The 27,011-nt window shown below is 31.2% G+C and overlaps 2 protein-coding genes across 4 annotated transcripts; both read left to right on the top strand.

Annotated features, from left to right (window-relative positions):
* Window positions 1-5,166: 5,166 nt before the first annotated feature.
* LOC141846355 (protein S-acyltransferase 11) lies at window positions 5,167-19,638 on the top strand. 3 transcript variants are annotated; one of them, XM_074734375.1, is made up of 5 exons: window positions 5,167-5,311; window positions 9,244-9,478; window positions 9,621-9,919; window positions 12,229-12,725; window positions 19,282-19,638. In XM_074734375.1, the coding sequence occupies exons 1-4, from the start codon at window positions 5,291-5,293 to the stop codon at window positions 12,721-12,723; spliced, it is 1,050 nt and encodes a 349-aa protein (XP_074590476.1). In that variant the 5' UTR covers window positions 5,167-5,290; the 3' UTR covers window positions 12,724-12,725; window positions 19,282-19,638. The 3 variants fall into 3 exon arrangements, with proteins under 3 accessions (XP_074590476.1, XP_074590477.1, XP_074590475.1); XM_074734376.1 differs by having other exon boundaries at window positions 19,371-19,638; XM_074734374.1 differs by having other exon boundaries at window positions 19,307-19,635.
* A 3,438-nt stretch (window positions 19,639-23,076) lies between these two features.
* LOC141846759 (uncharacterized) lies at window positions 23,077-24,318 on the top strand. Its single transcript, XM_074734800.1, has 2 exons — window positions 23,077-24,068; window positions 24,160-24,318. Exon 1 carries the CDS (start codon window positions 23,231-23,233, stop codon window positions 23,993-23,995), a length of 765 nt encoding a protein of 254 aa, XP_074590901.1. The 5' UTR covers window positions 23,077-23,230; the 3' UTR covers window positions 23,996-24,068; window positions 24,160-24,318.
* Window positions 24,319-27,011: the final 2,693 nt, after the last annotated feature.

A 27,011-nucleotide genomic window follows, 5' to 3' on the forward strand; every position in this document is an offset into this window, starting at 1 on the left:
GTTACTAATTAAATAAAACTCATTTATATATTATAATAATTATTATTAATAATAGATGTAAATAATAATAATTATTATAATAGATGCCATACATGAAAATAATAAAATTATATATATATATTGGTTCTTTCTCTGTCTATAAATAGAAGATATTATAATGATCTATTATGAAATAAAAAATATTGAAAGTAAAAAGAAAGAAAAAAAAGAAAAATTAATATATACAAAATAATTACATTACAATAATATAATAATAATGTAACATTAATAATATAATTACCGATAACTATTACAATAATACTCAAAGACATTATGGATAACATCAAGGGTGTGTTTGGTTCAAGTTATGATGTATAACCTTGGTTATGTGATTATCTGGTAATCACATAACCTAGGTTATGGGGCATAAAATATAATCTAATGTTGTTTGGTTTACTTTATTTATTTGGAGGGAATAAAATATAATCAGTTTTATATTTACTATATTACCCTTCATTCAACTATATTTTAATATAATTCATTAAATTAATAAATATAATTTGATAATTTTATTAATAAAATAATTCATTAAAAATAATTATTTTAATAAAAAACATTAAAATAATAAATATAATTTGTTAATTTTATTTTTAAAATTTAAAATAAAGTTATATATTTTAATAAAATAATTTATTAAAATAATTTATTAAAATAATTATTTTAATAAAATAATCCATTAAATTAATAAATATAATTCCTTAATTTTATATTTTTAAATTTAAAATAAATTTATATTTATTTTAATAAAATAATTTACTAAAATAATTATTTTAATAAAATAATTTGTTAAATTAATAAATATAATATGATAATTTTATTTTAATAAAATAATTTATTAAAAAAATTATTTTAATAAAATAAATTAATAAATATAATTTGTTAATTTTATATTTTTAAAATTTTAAAAATAAATATATATTTTTTAATAAAATAATTCATTAAAATAATTATTTTAATAAAATAATTTATTAAATTAATAAATATAATTCATTAATTTTATTTTTTAAATTTTAAAATAAATTATTTTTTAATTTATAGATATTTAAATTAAAATTTATTGAATTAATTAATTTGATTTTAATTAGATTTCGTAGTACATTTTAATTAATTCAATTTTAAAATCGGAGGGTAATCATGGAAAAAATTTCGTTAACCTCCGGAATCGTAGAAAACATTAAGCTGCCAAGGTAATCACATAACCGGGTTATAACTCATTTGCTGATGTGGCGGTAATGTTATATTACTTGGAAATCGATCATAACTTGAACCAAACAAGGTTATCAACGATAACCTTGGACAGATAACCAAGGTAATCATAGATTACCCCCAACCAAACACCCCCCAAGCGTCTTTGTTTTTAAGGGTGTCCATCAGATATTGCTTTTAGCTTTGAATACTTTTTATATTTTTGCTCTAATAAAATATACAGATCATGTTATCTCCTCCAATTCTATATCTGCCTAATAAATCGATGTAATGAGCTGCCTAAGGGCATCCATAAGGGTTGGAAATATTTTTATTAAATATTTATGATCTCCACTTCTATATCATCAATCAAATATCGTGTTTCTCAAATATTCTAACTTTTATAATGAAATATCTCACAAATCAAATATTTATGAGTCCCACCATTCCATTCAAAACACCTCCTCATACAATGGACCCACTTATTCTTTATTTGATTATTATTTTATTTTTTATTATTACAAAAATTAGAAATCACTAGGCATAAATCTATACCCGGTGATTTTTAATCATCGTTGAAATATCCCCTCACAATGAAAGATATTTATTTACAGAAATGTTTCTCTAAATCATTCAGATAAATATCCCCCATTCAAGATGCCGTAATAAATTGATGTAATAAGCGCCTAAATTCAGATAATCTTTTAAAATCAAAGGGCTTCTATGAATATTCAACGTTGGCTTCGACATGCGGTCTTAAACGTGCCGCAATATTGCAAAACACCCGTACACAGGGAGGGTTTGGATTGTATCGTATATTCTCCGTGTTCATTTTTATCAACATCCTTATTTATTATATCTATTTTTATTCTTATCCGTATTTATTATATTCATCTCCGTATAAATAAAATTATAAATCCAAGAGTGATTTTCTACCATAGTGGATTTTTAAAAATCAATACACTATTTATATATATATATACATATATAGTTGGTTGTCTTATATGGACAATTTATGGGTTCTTATTATTAAAATTCTCATGTGAGAATTAAAAATAAAATTTAAGTAAAATCTCGTCTCTAAATTTAAAAATAAATAAATACTAAATTAATTTATCACATCAACAGCAAGTGCTCATGGATTATATATATATATATATATATATATATATATATATATATATATATATAATTAGATATTTGGATTGGATATCTTCATAATTAATTATCTAATTATTTAATCAGATATAAAAAAAATTCTTCTATATTCTTCTCCATTCGAGTTGGATGAATTTAAAAGAAATTATCATACTACCTTGCACTGATTACCAGATTCAAGGAACTTTTGTACTTTACATGTAGTCTAGAGTTCGAATCTGGGAAAGATAAAAATCCACTGGGCAGGAGTGGAAATAGTAGGTTATCCTCACGGCTCATGATTACAGAAAATAAAGGTCTAAATAAAAATTCAATTAACTTTTACTTTGTTGTTTAGGCATTTTATTTATTACAAACTAATTAAAAATTCAATTAACTTTTATGCTGTTTAAATGTATTTAATAAAATAATTAAATTGAGATTAAAATCAATTAAAAATTTGACTTAGTTTCTTTGTTTCATGAGTTTGATTTTCCCCTTTTTATTTTAAATTTATTTGATTATTTAAAAATTTTATCTTTATAAATGTATTTAATTAGTCAGTGAGTTTAATATTATAAATTTATTTATTTATTTTGAAATTTTATTTTATCTATTTATAAATTTATAAGAATTTTATTAATGAATATGATTTTCAAATTTTATTGGTGGACAATAAATAATTTATTTATTCATAAATATTAATATTAATGAAACACATATATATATATATATAATCATTTTTATTTAATTGATCTTTTATATATTACAAATATAAATAAATTTTTATCACATTTTATTCACTTATAATTCTAATTAGAGGGTGCTCCCTACTTCCACATGGTCAAAGCATGTTAAGCTTGTGCATCAAAGTTAGAATTTACTTCTTAAGAGGTTATAGACTAGCTAATTCAATTGATAATGAATGCACAAGAACAAAGTTGGAAGTTTCTCATCAATTAAGAGGTTATAGATTTGTAGAAAGGATAATTTAATTGATACTCTCTTTATGATCAATGCACAAGAACAAAGAATTTTGCACCTTTTTACAGAAAAAGGTTTGCCGTGAGAAAGTGCTAAATGGCAGGTTTGTATTGCCATATTCTCAAGGTCAAATATTCATATTCTCAAGGGTTTTTCTTCTTCTTAATGAAGCATAATTAATTAGGCAAAAAATTAAAGACGTCCCAAATATAAAAAAAAGCAAATAGACATCCATTTTTTTTAAAAAAAAAGTCAAAATGACGCCCTATTAAATATTTTATACGTCTCGTATTTTATATTTTAAAATTATTATAGTAATTGCTTTGTAGCTGCTATTAGAGATGATAATTTCCTCCAAATCTAATGTATGATTTAATACTTGACTCGAATGGAGAAGGGATATGAAGGGATTTTTTTGAATCTGATTAAATAATTAGGTAATCGGATAATAAAATTATATTTAACTACAATAATAATTAGAAGATTTTCTCCTTCTCAACTTCTCTCATATTTTTGGATATATAGGATGTTAATTCTAATATAGTTTTGTTGAATGATGATAGTTGGATGGAATGAAGAAAAATATTAGTATAGAACATATTTGATCGTCTAATGGGTATGAGGATGTGGATGAATATCCATTCTCCAATAGATATGAAAATGGGGATGAAAATTGAATACTCGATGGAAATAAAAATGAGAATGAATATAATAATTATGGATGAGATAGAGGATATGGACTATGATCCAAAACTAACTTATTATCATCCCTAGTTGCTACAATATTGATTCTTATTTTCAATTACGATCGGTTGCTATAATGTATAATACATAATATAATACTGTTGTAGTATTGTAGCAGCTACTTAATAACATTTAAAACGGTTTTAAAATAACTTTAATAAAATTTAAATAATTTTGATAAGTTAATAAGGAATATATTGAAATAATAATCTTCAGAGTTTATAATTTTAAATCTAATATTTTAAGATTTAATCATAATTGCGTAGCAATTATCAGTAGTCATTATAATGTGAAAAATCATTTATTTTATTTTAATTAAATTAAATTTTAAATTCTAAATCTACTATAACTTATAAAGTAGTTTCTATATGTCATAGTTGTTATAATAATACTGGAATAAAAAATATTTTTAGAATAAAACATATGAAGATATGAGATACTTTTTTGACTGTTTTTTTTAAGAGCTGACGATTTGATAAATTATGAGACCCTTTTGATTTTTGCCCTGATTGCTTTTCCACCGCGTCTTCTTTTTTGTTTCCCTGAAACCTTATTAGCTTTTAAATCGGAGAGAAGCATAACTGCTTATGATATAAATCATAATTATTATAATATATAATAAAATTATTTCAATTTAATTAAAATTATTATACATGAATATTGTTATATTAAAATATTTTTTTTATCAATTTAATTGAAATTATTTTATAATTAATTTGGTCAAAATAGCTGTTATGCTAATTTTAAATTATTTTTTTCATAAAATTTAAGTGATTTCGATAAGTTTAAATAATTTAAGTCAGTTTAGATTTATGATATAGTTAATAGTAGCCTTAAAATAAGGATATTTTAAAATAAAAAATATTTGAAAGTGTTTTTTTACTCCTTTAATTTTTATCCATTTTTAAGAAGACAATAATGGAAGAATTCTAATATTACGTGGACGGTATCTCCGGTCTCCACGTGTATACTGGACGTACGCGTGTGACGTTTTCTCCTCGCGTAATATTTTCGCGTAGAAAAAGCACGTGAAACATCATGCACTGCCCTATTTTGGTATCCCGACGACCGGCGACCATGAAATTTTCAGCTGACCCTTTCTTCATTTCATTCGTCCGCTTGGCTTCGCAAGGGCGAAGGGTCCTTCCGACGGAATTCGCACACCCCGAAACTGCACGGTGATCTCCGTCTCGTCCTCGACATGGACGAAGAGACCTCCCAGGTAATTGCTCGGATTCAATTTTTTTCTCGTTCTGTTTCTTCTGTTTGAAATCCCCTTTTGGGGGAGATATATGGGGCACTTCTTGATTCATCGAGTTTTATAGGTCTTAGGGGGTTTAGTCTTTCCTCTTCTTCCATAGGAGTTGAGGGTTCGAGATGCGCGAAAGCCTTATTTTGTGTGCTTCCCTTATTACCGCGATTAAGAGTTGTTATTGGATCGGAATTAGTCTTGTTCCTACCTTTTCTTCTATATTTTGTTCGATTATATTTTGCCCTTAATAGCAAGTTGGAAAATTTAACTATTTGTGCGAATATCTCTTTTGGTGATTCTTTACTGTATTGGGGGTGTATAAGAAGGGGGAAGGGAGGTGTGTTGAGCTGCACTTTCTTATGTATAATTCAAGAAACTTTGCAAAAATTGCGAGACTTCAGAGAGGGATCAATAGAGAAACTTGACTTTATTTATAGATTCAAGAAATCAAGTTTAAAAAAGTTGCTTTGCCCCTTCTGGACTGACACAAAAAAACTGCTTTATTTGAAATTTCAAAATAAAATGGCTAGTTCATGACAACTACAAAATTCTTACACATTGTAGTTCTGGCTAACTTATTTCCCAAAGCCCAAGTTGCTCAAGCACCCTTGCTCAAGTGTCCATCTGTGATATCTTAAAATATCTTTTAATTCAAATTAGCACTTATAAAGGCTTTTGTAGTCCTTGCACTTTCAAACGTGGGACTAATATTGTATTGATAAACTATACAACATTTTCCCACTAGTTTGTTAATACAACTAGATTTCTGATAATAAACACGATGCATACAAGAAGGTATTTTAAGATGTTAACAAAGTACATGGTGCCCTAAGATTAAACCATGGCTAATTGCCATTAGGATTGAAATTATCACACGCATCAATGTTTATCTATTTTCACAGATTTTTTATCAACCGTAGCACTATTCAATAGCCATGTGCTAAACAACCCAATTTCTGTGAAAACCCTCAGAACTCTTGCTGAAGCAGCATCACTTTATTCTCACATAGGTAACAACCTCTAAATCTAGCAATAACACTAACCTCATGTCTTATATGGGACTTTGATAATTTAGTGCTAAACAGACATTGCCAGTAACTTAGTTATTACCCATTAAACTTTAGTAATTACAATTTTTATAATTCAAAGTTGGGTTATCATTATTGTTGTGGAACAAGTCCTACTTGAGTCCTCCATAATCTGTCTATTGACAAAGCTTTAATAAGAGGATCAGATGAATATTTCGCAGACTTTACATAAATAGTTGTAATGGTACCATTTGAGATTAATTCTCTAATATAATTATATCTTTGGCTTATGTATCTAGACTTTCCATTATAAACATTATTAAAAGCACTAGACATTGTAGCCTCACTATTACAATGCAAGGGAATGTGTGGCCTTGGCTTTGGCCATAAATCAATTCCAAACATTTTTCCAAGCCACTCAACTTCCTTGCCAGCAGTGGCCAATGCAATAAACTTAGGTTTAACACATGAGCATGTATGGCAAATTTGCTTCTTTGGCGTCAACTTTATGGCACCACCAGCCAATTTAAATATCTAACTTGTAGTTGAAATATTATCACCGGTCTCTGTTATCCAACTTGCATCTAACTTGCATCTGAATAGCCTTCTAGTTTAACAAAAAACCCTATATAAGACAATTTTAATTTTTGGGTACCCTTTCAATTGTCTTCCAATGAGCTACACTAGGATTTATTGTAAATTTGGATAATTTACATACAGCAATGCATGACATATATTCAGTTCCTATATAACTAGCATATTTCAGTTGCTCCATTGGTCTAGCATTACTCTTTTCAAGTTTTACACTAGTCATGTTGAATCCTATATTCTTTAAATTTGAGATATTGATATTTTTATATTAGCTTCTTTATATTGAAGTACTACTATATTCTTTAAATTTGAGATATTGATATTTTTCTAAAATTTCTCTATGTAATGTGTTTGACTCAATGAAAATCCACTATCATGCTTCATTTATTTGATACATGGAATTGTATCCACTTCATTAAGATCCTTCATCTTAAATTTTAAAGAAAGAAAGTTCTTTGTTTCATTTATTCTAAGTAAGTTAGTTCCAAATATATGCATATTATCTACATAAAAAATAAACAATTACTCCATAGTCACTAGTGAATAAAGAATAAATGCAATTGTCATTAGTATATGCCTAAAGCTGAAAGACAAAATGGTTGAATCATTTTTTTATACGACTGTTTGGCTCTTTGCTTAAGAGCATACAGAGATTTTAAATACAAGCTTACAAACTTTATGTTCATTTTCAGAAAGGAGAAACCTTTCAGTCTGCTCCATATATTTTTCTTCTTTCAAATCACCATTCAAAAATGCTATTTTTGTGTTCATTTGAGGAATAGACAACTTATGTATAGAAGCTAAAGCAAAAAGAATTCTAATGGATGCTATTCTAGCTACTAGAGCATGAGTGTCAAAATAATCTAAGTTTTCCTTTTGAGTAAAGCCGTTAGCAACTAATCTTGCTTTAAAAGTTTGTGGCATGCTGTTAGCATTACATTTTCTCCTAAAACCCCATAATAGGTTTTGATCATGGAAGGAATTCTACTAAGAACCAAATGCTATTTGATATTATTGAGCCCATTTCATCATTTACATCTTCTTTCCAAAATGTTGCATCTCTAAATATTAAAGCTTCACTCAAATTTTTGTGTTCATTTTCTACATTTAAATATACGTCCAATTTTCTAATGATTCTTTCCCTATTACCTTATGCTGGGAAGGTAATATGTTCAGGAGATATGAAATCAGATTCTAGATATTTTTCTTCCTTGGTTCAGAAGATTCACCTATTTCTTTTCTTTTATTATTAGCAAGAAAATCAAATGTATTTTGACTTGTCTCTTGAGCCACACGATTTTCAAAAAAATATTTTCAAATAATTCAACACTTATGGTTTCTAGGATTACATTAGATTCTAAGTCTAATAGTCTATATTGCTTTTGAGTTTTGAGCATAACTGACAAAGATAGATTTAACACCCCTCAACCCCAATTTAGTCCCTTGGGAATCTAGAAGCATATAAAAAGCTATGTGCCCCTACACTTTAAAATATTTCAAATTAGTTGCCTTCCATTCCATACTTCATGAATATATAAATTACTCTAATAATATACTACCTTGCCTTGATTCCTATAATGTGTTAATTATATATTTCTGAACTAAAAAAAATCTGTACAAGGCATGCACTTCAACAATGTTGCATGCTGTATCCCATCTTAAATGTTCAAAGTAAATTATATGGCTGATGTGTCCATTGATTATGGAGTTTCTTTGGCGACATTCATTCACATGGGCATACTCTTTTCTTGTTTCTCTTGATTGCTTGAGCTAAGGAAAAGTATATGGTGGTTCATAGTTAGGCGAACTTACAATGTTACCCATAAAATATATTTTCCTTTTCTTTCCGTGATTAGTCTTTTTTTGTGACACTTTCTAGGCTTGACTTAGAATCTGCAGGGTTGACAAATAATTAGCATCATAAACTTTTTACAAATCCTACATGAAATATTTTATTCTTTCTATGATTGCAAAACTTATCAATATTTATGGTAAAAAATTGGTCCATTTATGTATAACTGTGGGTTCTTAATTTTTCATTTTATTCACCAATCAATATGGTAACTGAATGTACATCTAGAGGTTTGGTATCTCTTTATTCCTGTTTCTCTATCTAAATAGGTTGTAGAGGATGTTTGCCTGTACAATGCCTAGTAGAATGATTTGTTTGTGTAAGTTTATCATTCTGTATAGATGTTCTTTAACTTTTTCTGCTAAATTTCTTTGAACAATAAATGCTGTTTATAACTCGAAAATTGATTTTTTGTCCTCAATCACTTGTAGGAAGAGCACTATGCTTCTTCAAGTTTGGATAGTCACAAGGTAAAATGTTGGGGATGTGGATTAAATCTTCTCCTTGAATCATTTTCCCCAATATTTAAATGTGGTTGGTGCGGAGCGATAACAGATCAAGGCAGAACATTGAGGAAACCTGATAGTGCTTGTTTTTCATGGTGGAGATGTTTACGAGATCGCCTTTTTGTTACTCTTCTTCTTTGCTTCATGCTATTTGTGATATGTAAGACAAACCTATCTTTTTTGAGATGCATTCTACAGTCCTAATCAGAAACATTCAGTTTGCAAATTATCTTCTTCTTTTATTGGATGTGAAGATCAAGTTACATTTGAAACATTGAATTATTTATCTTTACCCATAACAGGTGCTGGTGTTTGGGCAGTCTATCCCATTATTTTCTCCATCAGCATGTTTTGTGGAGTTTTTCACTGCTTGTTAACAGCCATCTTATCCATCCTCACCATCACTTATTTTTGCATGGCTTCCTTTTGCCCTCCTGGTTCACCACCAAATATAACATGGGGAAGCTATCCAGTCGTAGGGAAGGATGGTCTAGACAACTACACATTTTGTGCTTATTGTTCCAAGCCAAAGCCTCCAAGGGCACACCATTGCCGTTCCTGTAGAATGTGTGTTCTGGATATGGATCACCACTGTCCATTTGTAAGTATCATGAAAATCTAAGTTAACATTTTTCTTTGGATCGTAATATTCGCTTGAATATGGATCATCGTTAGCCATTTGCAAGTACCAAAGATGTGATTTTTGTTTTTCTTGAGAGTCATTGCACTGAATTTTGATGAATAATGAAACCATGGGATGATAAGCACTGGCATGTATCGAAGAAAATTGGTTTAATGGATCTGATTCAAAAACTTAGTCATATATTCTTTTGATGCGCATTGAATGGTCATTAGGTTAGATAATCGTCAATTGACAAGCACAATGTGTGCAGTTTTGCTCCCCAAAATGAGCTCAGGTCATGTGCTATCAATTTATTAGTCAGGTTTACTAAATGCCTAAAAATGTTACATGAAGTGTTATAAAACATCAAAAAAAATGAGGTAAGGGAGTAGTTCATCAACAAGCAAATTAATGTCTTTGACAATGTCCTATATATGATGTTTTCTGTAATTGCTAAAGAACTATGTATAACCAATGCTTCTTGCTCATGATGCATAAACCATGGAGCTCAGGTCACGGACTATCAATTTATTAGTCAGGTTTACTAAATGCCTAAAAATATTACATGAAGTGTTATAAAACATCAAAAAAAAAAAGAGGTAAGGGAGTAGTTCATCAACAGCAAATTAATTTCTTTAAAGAGTCATCCTCTAGATTTCTTATGTCCTATCTTAACAAGATGTTTTCTGTAATTGCTAAAGAACTATGTATAACCAACTTAGCTTCTTGCTCGTAATGCATAAACCATGATAGTTGTTTGTCATAGTGCTGAAACTTTGTTTTGGATTGAGGGAGCATCAAACAGTGTAGCTTTGCTCATAATGTCATTATGATCTTTTCTGAATGCTTGATTTACATGAAGAGATGTAGTGGGCATTGTTAGATAAATCACATCTAGATCATCATTTATCTGGCCAAGGACTTTGGTTCCAGCTGGATGCTTTGTTGGAGTGATTTGCATTGTTGCAACAAACCTTCTGTTCTAATTCAGAAAAGAGGGGGGGGGGGGGGGGGTCCAACTTGAGCATTTTATGAGGTGAAAAAAATGCCACTATCTTCCCAGTTGAACTTTGAAAATTTTTTACATTCATTACTAGGTGCTGCCAGTCTTAGTTCCCACTTTGCTTGTTGCCATAACTTTGTTAAATTTGTTGGTTTATGGTATCTACATTTTCACAGGCAACTTAACAAGATAGTTTGAGGCTTTGAGCTTTTAAAAGGGTCCTAATGGTTATGGTGATTGGACTTGTTGGTTGATCTTTGCTTGTTAATGTCACAACAAAGTGATGTATTACCAAAGATTGAGAGGGAGCATGATCATATAACCACACTTTTGACACACAATTTGCAATTAGTCATGTGGTCAAATTCATATTCAATTTTTGCTGTTGTGGTGTTTTATATTACTTATCCACCTATATTTAGCAAAGCACCCAACATATACATTAGTCACACTTTTAGTATAACATAACATTAATTTTGTACTACTTCGCTGCTATCATAATGGAATATCATGTCTGCACATCATTGAAATATAGTTTATTTGCTTCTCGTTATTTTGTTAGTGAGGTTGGTAATGTATTGATATTTTTTAACCATAGGATGAAAGGGTGCTTGAAAAATATTACTTGCATATAACTTAAAAACAATCTTAACCACAAGTGGTTAAACATGTAATTACTCCAATTCAAATTATTTCTGCTTGCATCTTCTCTGGGATAAAACACCACACACTCTTGAGTCCTCATTCCCGACTATGGACTACGTGTGTCTTTTCCTTCATGATCTCATGGATTTTTAAGGATAAGCCCTCAAGTAAGCTGTCAGTACTATAGTTGACCAAAATTCCATCTGGAAGAGCAATGTTGTGCCAATATCTAAACATTTCGTCAATCTTTTGAGCGGTTGTTTTTAGTTATCTTGTTTTTATTTCTAATTCTTGGTGCACTAAGTTTTCCATTTTACGATACTTGTTTTCTAATATTCCAAAAACAATTTCTAGTATTTGTACGGACTTCTGGTTTTTAAATGGAATTAGTGTCACAGAAGAATCTGGCATTCACCTTATACCAATTAGAGAATATGTGTTGATTTAATTTTGTTACATTTACTTAGAGTCAAATACTCAAATGCATAATGATCTAATTACTAGATTTCTTTCTAGTCAGATACATGAAAATTGCGGAAACTGTCAGCTTTATGTAGCAGTTAAACTATCATCTATGAATTTACATTACTTTAGTTTACAAATTCTTATGCTTACTGTTGCTGTTATACTTTCTGAGCAGATAGGAAATTGTGTTGGATCTGCAAATCATTGGTACTTTATAATGTTTCTTATTAGCATAATCATTAGTTGCACCTATGTTTTCATGATGGCACTATACTCTGGTTTTCATGTATGGCCACCATTGGCGCTGAGAAATCTCACCTTATCATCCTCTGGCCCTCGAATTGCTGCTAGTATTCTAAAGGAGATAGTTGCTGCATTAGCTAGCTCAGCACTTCTTTTATCTGCAAGAGGTCTCATTCTTATGTATCTGGCATTTGCAAGTGTCAGTGTGGAAATTGGTATAACTGCATTATTGTGGCAGCAACTCCATTGGATATATGAAGGTAACACGTACATAAACCAAATAACTTCACATAACAGTGCACATAGACAAGGGGGCTGCCAAAATCTTTTTCGTTTTTTTGGTTGCCCGCACTCAGTTTTTAGAGTATTTTTGGGGTCTGGAAATTCTGGAAAATTGCAAGATATATCAAGCTCCAAGCTCTTGTAGAGGTATGTAATTTACATCTCTAGCTTGGTTGCATGCACTTTATTATGCCTATTTTTTGTTTTGTTTTTCCTCCAATTCCAATTCATATCTTAGTGAAGCATAATTTTTTCTTGGCATTGAGAAAATAACAAACTCTCAAGGATAGTTAATGGGAGTGAAATTCTTTATCAATTTAGCGTATTACTTACCCATATTTATGTTATTGCTAAATGAACTTATCGTGTATCAATGTTGTGTAGTTTGGGTTCATCAGAAGTCATAGTTTAGTATTAATCCAATTTAATTCGTTATTTCAGGATGCTAACTATGGCATATTTCAGTTTTACCAGGGGGTTGTTGATGGAATTTTATTACGACTGATTAGCCCAATTTAGCAAATCATCATATACAAAATATGCTTATATTGTGTACTATCTCAAAGTTTGTGCAATTTGGTAACAGCTTTTGGAAAATGTTCAATGTTGCTAACATGGATATTGGGATAGATGTATGTGACCATGGTTTCAAATCTCGTGTCTAGGGCTGAGTATTCGGTTAAAACCGAACTGAATTAATCAAAACCGAATCGAATCGAATTTTTTTAAACTAACCGAACCGATTGAATTTTCAAATAAAAATCGAACAAACCAAACCGATAAAATATCAATTAATTCAGTTTTTGATCGAATTAACCAAAATAACCGAACTAACTGATTTTTTTAAATATTATGAAAAATTTACCAATTAATTAGGGATTTATAAATTTACTAACTTAGAAATTTATAAATTATTTTTTTTATTTTGATTAATTTGGTTTATTCGGTTTAACCAAATTGTAAAACCGAAATCAAATCGAATTAATTGTTTTTTTTTAGAAAAAATAACTGAAATTCTGAAATAACCGAACCGAATTTTTAAATTTGGTCGGTTTGATCGGTTTAATCAAATTTTTATTCACTCCTACTCGTATCGAACCTTTTTGGCACGACTACACAGTTTTCCATTTGTGGACTGATACCAAATCAGGTTGACACAATGAAAATACTTGTTTTGCGTGTATCACCTAAAACCAACCATGCAAATTCTATATTGGTGATATGGGCCTTCAATTTTGCTTGTATCTAGCAAAATTGATGCCATAATTGGCGAGAGGGGAGGGTAGAACAAAGATAAATGTGGATGGCATAGGCTGAGATGTGGGTTTGTGACAAATGGGCAGAGGCGAGGATATACATCGACACTTTGCAAAAGAATTTTGATGTAGTGAAGGTCTGAGTTCATTTTCTCTCTGGAGAGCAGCAGAGAAGGCGATCATTAAAAGAATGTTACGAATTGATGATCACTGAAAGGAGAGCTAGTATAATAATCTCTGTTGAAAGAGAATCACTATGTCATATAATATGGTTCTAATAACTTGATTCAACTTGATTTTACCTCTAGATTTACTCGTCTTACCAAGATTGAACCTGTTTGCCACTTAATCCTAATTTCACCTATTAAGGGTCCGATTAAGTCATAAGTTGACACTAACTTAGTGCTCGAGTCCAAGATTTAGAACTTGTATATGTGGCTTTTGGTTATGGTTTAAAATTTTATAGCATGTTGAGTGGTATTTCTAACATGTATCGTTTTAGTAAATTATTGAAATTCAATATTGATCAACACAACTAATCTCTCCTATGATATTTTTGTCAATCGTGCCAATGATAATTGTGTGGTGTCGATAGTCTACATGTTGGTGTGCTATAACTCACATGTAGAAGAATTCAAATAGTATTTGTTGTTTTTTATATTGTCACAAAATAGTATTGAGACTTTACCACTCTACCTAATGACAAAAACTTTGGTACGGAATGATACTTTAACCTTGCCCTTATATATGTAATTATTTTATCTTCTTTTTCCTTTCTCTTCATCTCCAATTCACTATCTACATCATATGTCGACACTTCGACATGGTATCAAAATCATATTGTTTTGGTTAAAGGCTGAAATTAGATGAAGCACTGATACAACTTGAGAATTCCAATCTTGTGCATAGTTCAAAATCTTATACCATGTTTTTGCCACTTGGCCTTGTCACGGTAGAGAAGTATTGATTCAATAATTTGCAAAAATTCAATACTAATCGGCACAATTAATCTCTTCTATATTGTTTGTTAGGTGAGTATAGACATCACTATGGTTCAAAATCGATGGTTCAATAGTTCGAAACTGTCGGTTTAACAGTTCGAAAAATTGTGACCTTTAACTTGGTTCATGGTTTGGAACTGCCAGTTACTGTTCGGTTCACAATTCACGACAGTTCAAAATTATTATTTATATTTTATTTTTAAAAAAGTTTAAAAATTTATAAATATGAAAAAAGGCATAAACTTATTTAAGTTGCATATGTGTCCATTTAGGGCAGAGAATTAAGCCCATGTAGTTAGTTCCTTCGGTACCAAAATCTTTTACTTTGTCCTTTGAAAATTGCATTCCTTTTATTCTTGTTACAATTTTCGTGCCACTTGGCCTTGCACTTGATATTAATGTTTAAACCAATTAAAAAAAATTATTTTTTATAAAAATATAGGCGAACTGACAGTGTGAACCGGTAGTTAGACCTGATTATGGTTCGGAATCGATGATTTGATGGTTTTGAACCGACGATTCGGAATCGCCGATTTGATTGTTCCTAGCATGTCGACCCTTAACCTTAATCGCCGTATACAGTTATGATTTACGGTTCGAAATCGTCGGTTCACAGTTCAGTTCACGGTTCACCAGGTTTAATATTATTATATTAAAAAAATTTAAATTTTAAATTCATAAAAAAATAAAAATAAAAAGGGCTTGCACTTATTTGAGTTGCCTACGTATCCCCTTAGGATACAAGGGAATCAAAACTCACGTAGTTCTCTTACCTTTTTGCCCTTTTACCTTAAAGTGACATTATTACTCATTTCTGTTTTCCGTTCCCGTAGTATTCGTTCCTTTGGTATCACATTTTTCGATTTCATCATCTGAAAGTTGCATTCCTTGGATTTTTTTTTCAGCTATGGTCCAATCGTTGAGTAATGCTTAGGCTTCCAACGAGTTGGGAGGCAAAGTCGATCGTCGTTCATCCAATATGTTACTGCTTGCATTGAACGTCTGTTCCATAGCAACTGTTGATACTGGACAAGTTAAAATTTCTTTGGCGATCATAAACATGATAGGAAAGGTTTGAGACTTTTGTGACCACTATTTTAGGATATCGAAATCCGTTTCGCTATTTGCTTCATTAAAATCAAAAGAAATTATAAAATAATTCTCAAGTTCCTATGTGGAACTTGAGGATCCTCATAGATATTTCGTCCGTTCTTTTAATAAAAGTTATGTTTTTGTAAATTTTTAAATATTACTACTAGTATTTTATGTTTTAGAAATATTAGTTTATATTCTATATTTTATATTATATTCTTTATAAATATCATGTAAATAACTTCTTATATTATATACAATATTATTAGGATCAAAAGAAAAAGAATCTTTAAATGGAATTAAAGCGTCATAAGATAAAATTAACATCTTGGAAAATTTCTAATTTATATTTAGGGTCTAAAGTGAATGCAACTAAATAAATTTCAAGAATAAGAGAAAAATATTTTTCCATTTCGCTTTCATTACTAATACATAAGGAGATAAAAATTCATTGTTAATATTTTCATTAAAGCTAATATTACATTACAAAAATTATTAAAACTAAATGAGAAGTAGAATAATAAAAATCGGAAAGTTCTATTACATCATTAAATATTTTTAAAATTTCACAAATACTACAAATATTGAAATTGGTGTGAAAATATATATTAGTATTATTAATAGTTTGTGCAAAAAATAAATATAATAATTCTCTATATTGAAATGAATCTTGTAACAATTGATATGTTGAATTCTAATGTGTTGGTACATCATGTGGAAATTTTTTATGTTTAATTCCATTAGTTTTACAAAATCTAACCCATTTTTATTATAGATGGATGTGACTATAAATAGAAAATAACCGTTCTAATTGGTTTAATATGATTTTTTAAAATTCTTAATCCATCTTAAACACATAAATTTAAAACATGACATACACAACGAATATAAAAAAATAAACCACCAATAATAGGTTGACATATAAATTTTAGTTTTTCAATACTAACGGCATTAGAACTAATAGTATCAAATGATATTGAAAATATTTTATGAGTTAATCCATATTCTTCTAAAATTAAACATAATAATTGTGAGATGTTGTGAGCAGTATATGATTCATCAAAAACTCTATAAGTTAACAATCTTTTTTGGATATTTCAGGAGTTATCAATCCAATGACAAGTCACACCCATATACGAATGTGTTTGTCAATGATCACTTCAAATATCGAAACATAAAGAAATTTTATTATTTAATTTACTAAATTCTTCAATTAAATATTTTTCTCTTATTTTATTAATTTTTTAATTGTATGAGTAAATGTAGTTCTAGGAACACGTTTAGTAGATGGATTAAGAGATTTTTTACAAAAATTTTCAAAAGTATATTTAGATCCAAAACTAAATGAAAAATATTCTACGGAAACAAATCTAGCTAATGATTCTCGTAATTTATTATCAGAATATAAAAATAAACTACAATCATTACTTTCACTAGTGGAAAATCTAGATAATTGTGCTTGAGAACGGCTGATTCCATGTTTCGTTAGGTGCTTCGTTTTTACGTGTCGTTTTAACGACCCATTGTTGCCATTAACTTGGAATTTGTAGGAAGCATTACAGTGCTTACATTTTGCACGTAATTCTCTCGACGAAAGAGTGATATTCTCCAAATGTTAAGTAAAAATAGTAGATTTTAAAGGAGGAACTTCTCGAACCTTAAAAGTAATTGTATCAGTACTTCCTTTTGCTTTGAGCGTTGGAAGTTGCTCGGTCTCATATTCGGTGGATTGAATGTTGAGGTTAAGCTTCTCATTCGGATTCACTATTTCCTTGCCTCTTCAAGATCGAGATGATGAAACTCCTCAGCCTCCTTCCATTGTTGTCGGAATTCGGAAGTGAGTAAAATTGGAGAAGATGTGTGCGGAATTGAAATGAATGAAATGTGTGTGAGTTCTCTATTTATAGAACTAGAGTAATAGACATTAAATCGTAGCAATTTATCAAAAAACAGTCAAATGATCTCAACAAAAAAAAAAACTCCCGATTCTAACAGTCGAAACCGACTGTTCAAACGGTCACACAACAATAACAAAAAATTGAACCGGTGGGTCGAATCCATGGTTAACTGACGGGCCGAACCGACAGTTAACTGTTGGGCCAAACCGGCGGTTAACTGTCGGTTCAACAGTTTTATGGGGCCGAAACCGTAACCAGCTCGACCCAAGTCAACGGGTACTCGGCCTGCTGACTCGGTTACGGGTCCAGGTCGGGTTCGAGTCCGACCCAGCCTGGGGTCTGGCCTACCGGTAGTTCAACCCGTTGGACGGGTCAGGTTCAACAGTTTTATGGGGCCAGAACCATAACTGGCTCGGCCCGGGTCAACGGGTACCTGACCTATTGACTCGGTTACAGGTTCGGGCCAGGTCCGAATCCAACCCAACCTACGGGTCCTGCTCGTTGAACTAGGTCAATAGGCAACCGACTCGTTGACTTGGTTATGGTTCCGAGCTAGGTTCGGTTTAGACCCGGCTTGTGGGCAGGCCTTGGTGAGTATTGTGTTATGCCGATACTTGACACTTCAAGATGAATTCAAAAAATGTTTTTATTTTTTTTCCTCACTTGTATCCACACGCAGCATAGCAGATGGATAGGAAGTCCAACATAGAATGTTATTTTAAATACTTATGTATATATTTTGTATATAGTTATCTTCTTTTTTCTTTTTATTCTTCTTAATCTCCTTCCTCTCTCTACTTTTCAGTCTCTACTTACATTATAAGTTGGGATGCTTAGCATGGTATCTCAACTGTATCATTTAATTAATGATCAAAACTCTGACACAATGTGAAATTTTAAAACTTTTGATACAAGTCAAAGATATTTATCATCATTATAATCATCATACCGTGTTTGTCTCTATTATTTGGGGCCAGGCATATGAATTTTGTCTCTTAATGGAAGGATAATAGTGGTTTAATAAGTGATTTGTATTTTAATAGTTATTTGCATGATTAAAGCACTCATCCTCAAGGGTTTGACCCTTCATTCTCATGGTGAAACTGAGGAAATTGTCCTACTTATTTTGTGTGTTTATATTCACTAAGTTTACCACAATTATGATTATTCACTTTGACGGAAAGCTTTGGTATAGCTTTTCTTCATTGCAACTGGAGGTTGTACAACCTCCCAAATGCTCAAATGACCTTTCTGTATAATGAAGTTGAACTTTCTGCTGGTTTGGCAAATCATGCATAAAAACTAATATCTTTGCTTAGTAAGATTTTTAAGCATTTGTAAGAGTTGGTATTACCCTACAATTGATGCTTATTATCGATGCACATCATAAATAGTTATGCTTAATTTATCAACAATCGCAACATGGAACATCTTTGCTATATCTATTCGTCTTCAGTTGGTCATGAAGGATGTATGCTCAGGTCACTTCACAGATCAAGGAGTCTCACCTAGTCAGTGACGATCTTCACTGTCATCTCCCTGCAGTTCCTTCGGCACAAGAATGATGAGGAAAATGTGTTGTACTCGAGTTAACATCTGATGCTGCTGGGTCGAGCTAACTCTACATCAGATTCACAGGTACACAAATATGTTCTCTCAAAGTCATCAGGCAGCAATTTATATACTCTATTTGTTGAGTATTTGAGTTCAATGTACTCACACCCAGTGTTTAGTATTAGGAGGAACAGCATATGTTGTGTTCAGTATTATCTTATATATATATATATATACACAAATTAACAATGTTTGATGGATGCTGCTTCAGTGGTTTGAGTAATAATTAATAAACTATGTTCCAGATTAGACTGCAAGTATTCTTCCAAGTAAATGTCTGGAGTTTCATAATCACTTTAGGGATGTGTTCTTTCATGGAATACAAATCAAGGTTTAATATATCGAGCCATATTGAGATTTTGATCTCAGACTAGAATAATACAGTTTCAGTACTGTATCGGTATAGTTTTGATATTTTTAAAAATAATATATATTAATTAAAATAAAAAATTAATTTAAATATTTAAAAATTAAAATTAAAATATTTGTAAAAAATAATATGATAATTTTATGGATTTTAATAAAGTTCATTTAAATTATCTTAATTATAGTTAGGAATTGATTATTAAAATCTCAATTAAGTATAAGTTTAAAAAATTTAAAAAAATAAAAATCGTGATGCGATCCTGTCGCGCGTGCCACGTGCAATGGAGTCGTTGTCGGGCTCGCGAGACACCTTTGGTGGTGTCGTTGGGCTCGGGTGGCGCCTTCGGTGGCGTCATCGGGCTCGGGCAGCGCCTCTGGTGGCATCATCGGGAGTCGGGCGGTGCCTCCGATGGCATCGTCGGACCCGAACGATGCTTTCAGAGGCGTCGTCGTGCTCGAGAGACGCCTCATCTCCCGGCTGGAACCGTTGTGTCGGTTCTGTGCCAGTGTCGGTCCGTTGACGAAATAAAAAATTTCATCGGTATCACGTGATACGGTAATCCGGATGCAAACTTGTTTGGGAGATTAAACACTAATTAATTGTAATTTTGCAAAGCAATTGCAAATTATGGAGTATTCTTCCTTCACAGATGCATTTCAATATTAAATTGGTAATTTACCAAAATATGTTATTTCTAATTATAAATTATTAGAAGGTAGTTCTGTTATTTTTTAAGAAAATGCTTTTGTTTAGATTTTTGATTTTTAGGAGTTTACAATTATAAAAAATTAAAGGCTGTATTTTAAAAATTGAGAAAATAAATGGGGATATTAAATTGGCAAAGTACAAACTTTTGCTCTTGATGTGGAACATTAATATGTTTTTCGATTTAAAGATATTTATTTGATGAGAAACAATTGTAAATTACTTTGTGTTCTGTGTTAATTTTTAAAGTGAAAGTTGATTTACAAATCAACTTATTTCATTAAAATTAAAGAGTTTAACCATTATAAGTTTCTAATTAAAATATCAACGTTTTAAAAATTCTTTTTGGTAGAAAAATGAAAGTAAGATCTTTATAACTTTTCGTGTGCAAAAATTGATTTTATAAATTGCTATGTGATTTTAAAATAATAAAATTTTGTCCAATATACTTTAAATTGGATATTAATATTTGTTTGGATTTTGGTAAAAAAAGGAGCTTTTTTTAAAAATAAAAATATCACAAAGATAAAATATTTTTAATTTTTTTATTATAATTCATAAAATTTCCTATCAGATTTATCGTATTGTAGGGTGTTAAAAATGAATCTAATTTGAGTTGATCTGAAAAATATTGAATTAGGATTAGAGATTTTTGAGTTTAGGTTAGGGGTTTTTTTAGTTGGATTGGATTTAGATTGATCTAGATTGATTTGAATTTAAAATTTAAAGATTTTTAAAAATAATTTTAAAAAAATTAAGATATTTTATGTGTGTCAATAGTAGAATGTTAGTAATGAAATATTAAGATAAAAATAAAAAACTATTAAAGATTTTTTAAAAAAAAAATTGATTGAGTTATTTGAATTGGTTAGGTTGGATTATTTGGGTTGATCAAATTATACACGTTGGAATTTAAAATTTTCAAATTCAAATCGAATATGAATTACTTCTGAGGGCTAATGTACGGACATTAACAAAATAATCTGATTCCTAAATAAATAATTACTTGTTAACTTAATCAACCGAATCGAATAACGAATATTCTCCTTGTAATGCATGTGCTTGAACTGCTCAACCGACCAATCTACCAAATTAGTTTAAATACTTCCTTTAAAAATAACTATTATTATTATTATTATTTTAAATAATTTCTCAAATCTAAAATCTTTTCATTTTTTTTTTAATTTTGTATATATTAAAATTTAAAATTCTGTTAATTTTCAGTTCATCCATCCACATCGTTACGGCATCTTCCTAACTTTAATATAGGTTACAATAATTTAGTTATAGCTACAGAATATTTTCTTTCGAAAAAATAGAATATAGAGTAAAATAAAATGATTTTAAAATTGCAAATATTTATAAAGAGGCTTTATTTTTATTATGTGGTATGTTAAAACATATTTATTTTACTATAAAATATTATTATTCTAACATTATAATACTTTTGATTAAAATTATTTTAACATCATTAAATTTATTTAAATATTAATTAAAATTACTTTAACTTAATTATAATTGATTCTATTTGGTCAAAATTTATTAAATATCATTGCAATTGCTTTTGGCAATAAGGTATCCAACTCTTATGATCTGATTAATTTTGTAAGTGGACGTCCCGATCCCACAAATCTACCACCAAACAAATGTCCTTGTGAAGAATCAACCCCGGATGTTCTTGTTTGTACCACTAGAATCAATCTCGAATGCTTGTGTTTGTCTAGTGTTTGATTCTACAGTCTTAAATGCTCGAAAACTGCTAGAGCATCGTTGCTACTGCACCGTAGCCAAGGGCGGAGCTAGCCTTTAAACTACTTGGGCTACAGCTCGGGGTTCGACAACATTAGAGAAGGGAAATTTACAGGCAAAAGTAAAAAAAATTTAAAGAAAGAAGAAGGTAGCTCGGGTATTGTATCGACATAGTTCACAGTCCAAAATGAGCCTGGATAAATCGTCTCGGCTAGCTCCGCCATTGACCGTAGCCGAGGGCTCATTGTAGTTTTTTTTTTTGCACAAAGGTGAAATCCGTCACCCTAACGGTCCCACACGATCGATTCCATGACAATTTATGAGGAGGTAAATCGAGAAGCTACAGTTGACCATGACGAAGGAGGATATTGCTCGACTTCGTCAAGATTCCGCATTGTAGTTATTTTTTCTTCTGCAAGTAGAAATATAATATAGAGTAATTTTGATCAAAGATGACTACACTAGTACACTTGATGGAGTAGATTGAATTATATATATAGGATTTTGATATAGTGGACACCGTCTATGAATACAAATATATTTTTTTAAGATTTAAAATTTAATATTTAATTTAAAAGAAACGAAAATAAAAAAATATTTTTTACACTTGATGTGTGTCCAACCTAACATTCCAATAATGTAGAGTAAATTTTTTTTTTTTTATAAAATAAGATTATGTTATAGTAATTTTAGTAATTAAAAAAATAAGATATATATATATATATATATATTTTAATGTTTCTTTTAAATAAGGAGACCCTTTGAATTCAATTAAAGCTAGACGCCGAAAGCGGTCTCTCCGCTCCACCCCACTCCACTCCCTAATTAATCCTCCCAAAAGCGATCGAGCGCTCGCCGAATCCGATTTCCCTCTCTCTCTCTCTCTCGGCGGCGGCTCCTCAAATCTCTCGATCGACCGATCTCTAGGGTTTATCCGATTTCCTGCAAATTTCCACCGCTTTTTGAGCCCATGGCCGATCTCAGACCGAGATCTCCCAGCAATGGCGTCGACAAGGCGATTTGGGCATCCAAGATCCTTTTTTTCCTTCTTGGGATCCTCTCGGCGGTGAGGCTCGCCGTCCCTCCCGCCGCCGCCGCCCTGTCCTCCGCCCTCCCGCGCCTCTCGGCCTCGCTCTGCTCCTGCCTCGCGCCGCCGTACCTGCTCGTCGTCATCAATCTCATCATCCTCCTGATATGGAAGCTCTCTGACCAGAGGCACCACCACGGCGAGCCCTGGCACGTCGAGGAGAAGCCGCTGGAGGTGGCGGATGTTGTAAAGATCAAACCTTCCGAGCCTCCTCCTCCTCCTCCTCCTCCTTCTCCTCCCGCTGTCTCTCTCTCGCCCGACCCGACGCCCTTGCTGCCAGAGCCCAATGAAACGCCAGATCCAGACTCCGGTGTCTCCCAGCTCACCGACGCCCACACGACGGACGACGGCGATCCGCTAGACAAGGAGGCGGAGAGCTCCGACGAGAACGATTCCATGGAGGCGACTTGGAAGGCGATCATGGAAAAGACCCCGCGAGGCGGGGGAACACCAGGCAAGGCCGAACCGCGGCGGCCGTTGCCGTCGCCGGCGACGATACGGGCGAGGCTTCCGTCGGCGACGGGCCGCGAAGAGTGGAACCAGAGATTCGACGATTTCATCAAGAAACGGCACGATCAAATCCGGCTCCAAAGGCATGAATCGAACCAGAGAAGAAGATTGCAGAACAAGGATCCAGAACTCCATTAATCTCTCATTCCAATCATCTAATGGTTTGCAGTAGATCACAAAGATAATCTGCTTGAAGAAATTTATCATTCAGGTAACTTCAATTCTCTACATAAATCTTTTTTTTTTCTCTAAAAAAACTTAAATTATATGTTTATCTTGCTCATTAATTTTGATAATTGTAGGGTATTACTTCCAAGGATTGGGTTGTGTGTCTTGATGAGGAGATTTTGTTGATATTTTTAACCATGTTTTTTGCTCGTGTGGTGTGTAAGAAGCATATGTTGCTATGGTTTCTGTAAAAGATATAAATATTATGTTTTTCTTTGTATAAATCAAATGCATTGTGTCTGCAAAATATTTGTAGGCCATGGGTATAGCCGTCAATTTGGATTGGGTCCGTCGAGTTGGCTCATCGTACAAGTAATTTAGACGAGTTGGATACTTGGGTTCAGATGAGTTGATCCACCTTGGCCTGCGATCTGTGTGAGTTGGCCCGTGGTGGGCTTGGATTGGTCCGCGAATTAAGAAAATTTATTTATTTTAAAATTTTAAATTAAAGTAGAAAACTTAATCGATTAGTGAACTTCATCCGTCTAAATTATAATTTAAATTAAAAAATTTTAATTTGATTAATTTAAATTGAAATTCAAATTCAAAATTTTTAAAATTTTTTATTTTTTATAGGCTTGTGAGTTGGTCTGTTTGAATCGCAATCTGTTTTAGATTGGGTTAGATTGAAAATTTCCCAATCTATCAAGTTGGTGGATCGGTCTGTCCTGTCTTGCTCTGCCATATAATGAATTTTTAATAAATTAATCTGTTTGATAGCTCTAACCATGGGATAATATATAAAAATACGTATACATGTAAAAATTAAAAGGATATATTTTTTCAATCCATTTTATACATGTATTTTTATTAAATATCAATTATGAAGAATATATATTTTTACAACAAAAAAAAAAGAAGAAGTATGTTGGAAAGTGTGCCATTGTCGATAATTTAATTTATTTAGCAGAAAGTGACCTGTCTTTTTTCCTGGTCACAGTCGTTTTCACTGTTCTATCCAGTGTCCATGATGCTGGTTATCAGACACATTCAGTGGATGCAAGTAAACAAACATAATGTTTGCCCTGATCACTGGAATGGTCTCTTCTCTTTTAACTCTGGTAGCGTAGTCGAGTTGGTATTTGAATGGTAGAGCGAACCCAGCGAGTCCGATGTCCGGCTCCGATCGGCATCGAAAGAACTTCAGGGAAGCTCGGAGAGGAAGGCCTCCATGGTCTTGCACAGGTGTGAGTTGGGGGATCATGAACTGTGCGCCATTAGAGAAAGTGCTGAAAGATGCGCGGCAGTCCAAAAGCTAGTGACCCACACTCCACACTTTGTTGAAGCAGACAACAAGAGCCTTTCTGGAGAATCAATAATTTTTTTATATATAATTTAAGTGTTGAAGTTTTGTCTAATTAATTTCAAAGGTAGATGATTTCTTCTTTGATTCATCTTTATTCAGACTTAGGGATGGATGACAATGTGTCTTCCATCGTTATCTTTATTTATTATATTTATTTTTATTTTTATCAGATATTCAATTTTTATCTGTATTTTCATGTGCATCAGATCAGATATTTTTATATTAATAATTTTCTTTATATCTATGGATTAGGAGGGAAAAAAATCAAGAAAAAGAAGGAGAAAATCAAATTTATTTTTTTAATTCTTTCTTTAATTAGTCTTTGATGAAGAAATATATATATATATATATATATATATATTATTTATATATGATAGATATGGCGTCTCCATATCCAAATTTGAAAATTATCATATTTGATTATCTAATTATTTAATTGGATTCAACAAATTCTTTCGTATCATCTTCTATTCAGATCGAGTATCGAATGCTCTATCGAATTTTGATGAAATTGTCATCCCTTCACGCTGAGAGAGTTGATCAGTTATTTTGATTCTCTCATGGGTGGTAAGTTTAATCAAAAATATTTATAATTATATTCATAATAGGATATGAATGTTTTTGAAATAAAAATATAATGAAATGTTATTTTAATAAAAATAAGTAGTATTTTTTTTAATTTTTTTTTACATTAGGTAAAAAAATTATATATTTTTTTCTCTCTTCAAATTGTGATACGTAGTAAAACATTAGAAGAATATCTTAAAGAATCAAAATTTAAATTTTATTAGAGATGAATATTTTAAAATTGACTTTTGAATATTATAAATTATATTTAAAATTTATTTGATATATATCTACTTAAAAATTCCAAAATAATCTACTTAAAAATTCCTTAAGAGAGAAGAAAAGGAAGATATTTTCTAGTGGTCAAGTCAAGTGTTCGTTAGGTCGAAGGCAAAGCTTGTCATGGTGGGGCTTAGCTTATTGCCATGTACTTACTTATCTTTTGAGGGCAGAATCATGGTGCCGCGGTAGGATATTTAGGTTGTCACTTAGGTATCCGCGGTTCGATCCCCAGCTACGGCGTATTTGTAGGAAAAATGAGATCACAATCAAAGGATGCTGGACATCTCGCTGCATGCGCTTCCCGATTTACCCTGGTAGCCGATAGGAAACTTCCGTGGGACCGGGTCGGTCATCCCCAGGGATTGCGTCAATGCGACTAACTGAGATTATTTATTGAACGAGGGCAGATTTATAGAAAAAAAATGATAAATCTTAATTAGCCTCATTGATTATCCAATTGATGAGGACAGGTTCATAATAGAATATAATGGTGGTTTGCATCCCGGTCACACACCAAAGAATTTCCAATGGATTTTTTTATATAAAAAAATAATGAATTTCATTTGATTTAAATTGAAAATAAAAAACAGAATCTTCCAAAATATGATTATATGAGGGCCTACGCCATACAGATCCTCAATGCACTATTTTTTATATAGAAATATGATGAAGAGTCACCTTACGTGTATAAATTATGTTTCAGATTTATTCGATAGACGAATAAAAAAATTTATCTATCTTCAATATTAATCGTATGAAGCTTGAACATCA

Source organism: Curcuma longa, chromosome 15 (genome assembly GCF_044706935.1).
Source record: "Curcuma longa cultivar G26 ecotype Majalengka, Jawa Barat chromosome 15, ITB_CL_G26_1.1, whole genome shotgun sequence".
NCBI classification, from domain to species: domain Eukaryota; kingdom Viridiplantae; phylum Streptophyta; class Magnoliopsida; order Zingiberales; family Zingiberaceae; genus Curcuma; species Curcuma longa.

Bases quoted from the DNA above. Each gene is read 5' to 3' on its own strand.
- LOC141846759 (XM_074734800.1), top strand. From the start codon at position 23,231: ATGGCCGATCTCAGACCGAGATCTCCCAGCAATGGCGTCGACAAGGCG.
- LOC141846355 (XM_074734375.1), top strand. From the start codon at position 5,291: ATGGACGAAGAGACCTCCCAG. The intron at 5,312-9,243 runs GTAATTGCTCGG...AATCACTTGTAG, and splicing joins TGGACGAAGAGACCTCCCAG to GAAGAGCACTATGCTTCTTC. The intron at 9,920-12,228 runs GTAAGTATCATG...CTTTCTGAGCAG, and splicing joins TGGATCACCACTGTCCATTT to ATAGGAAATTGTGTTGGATC.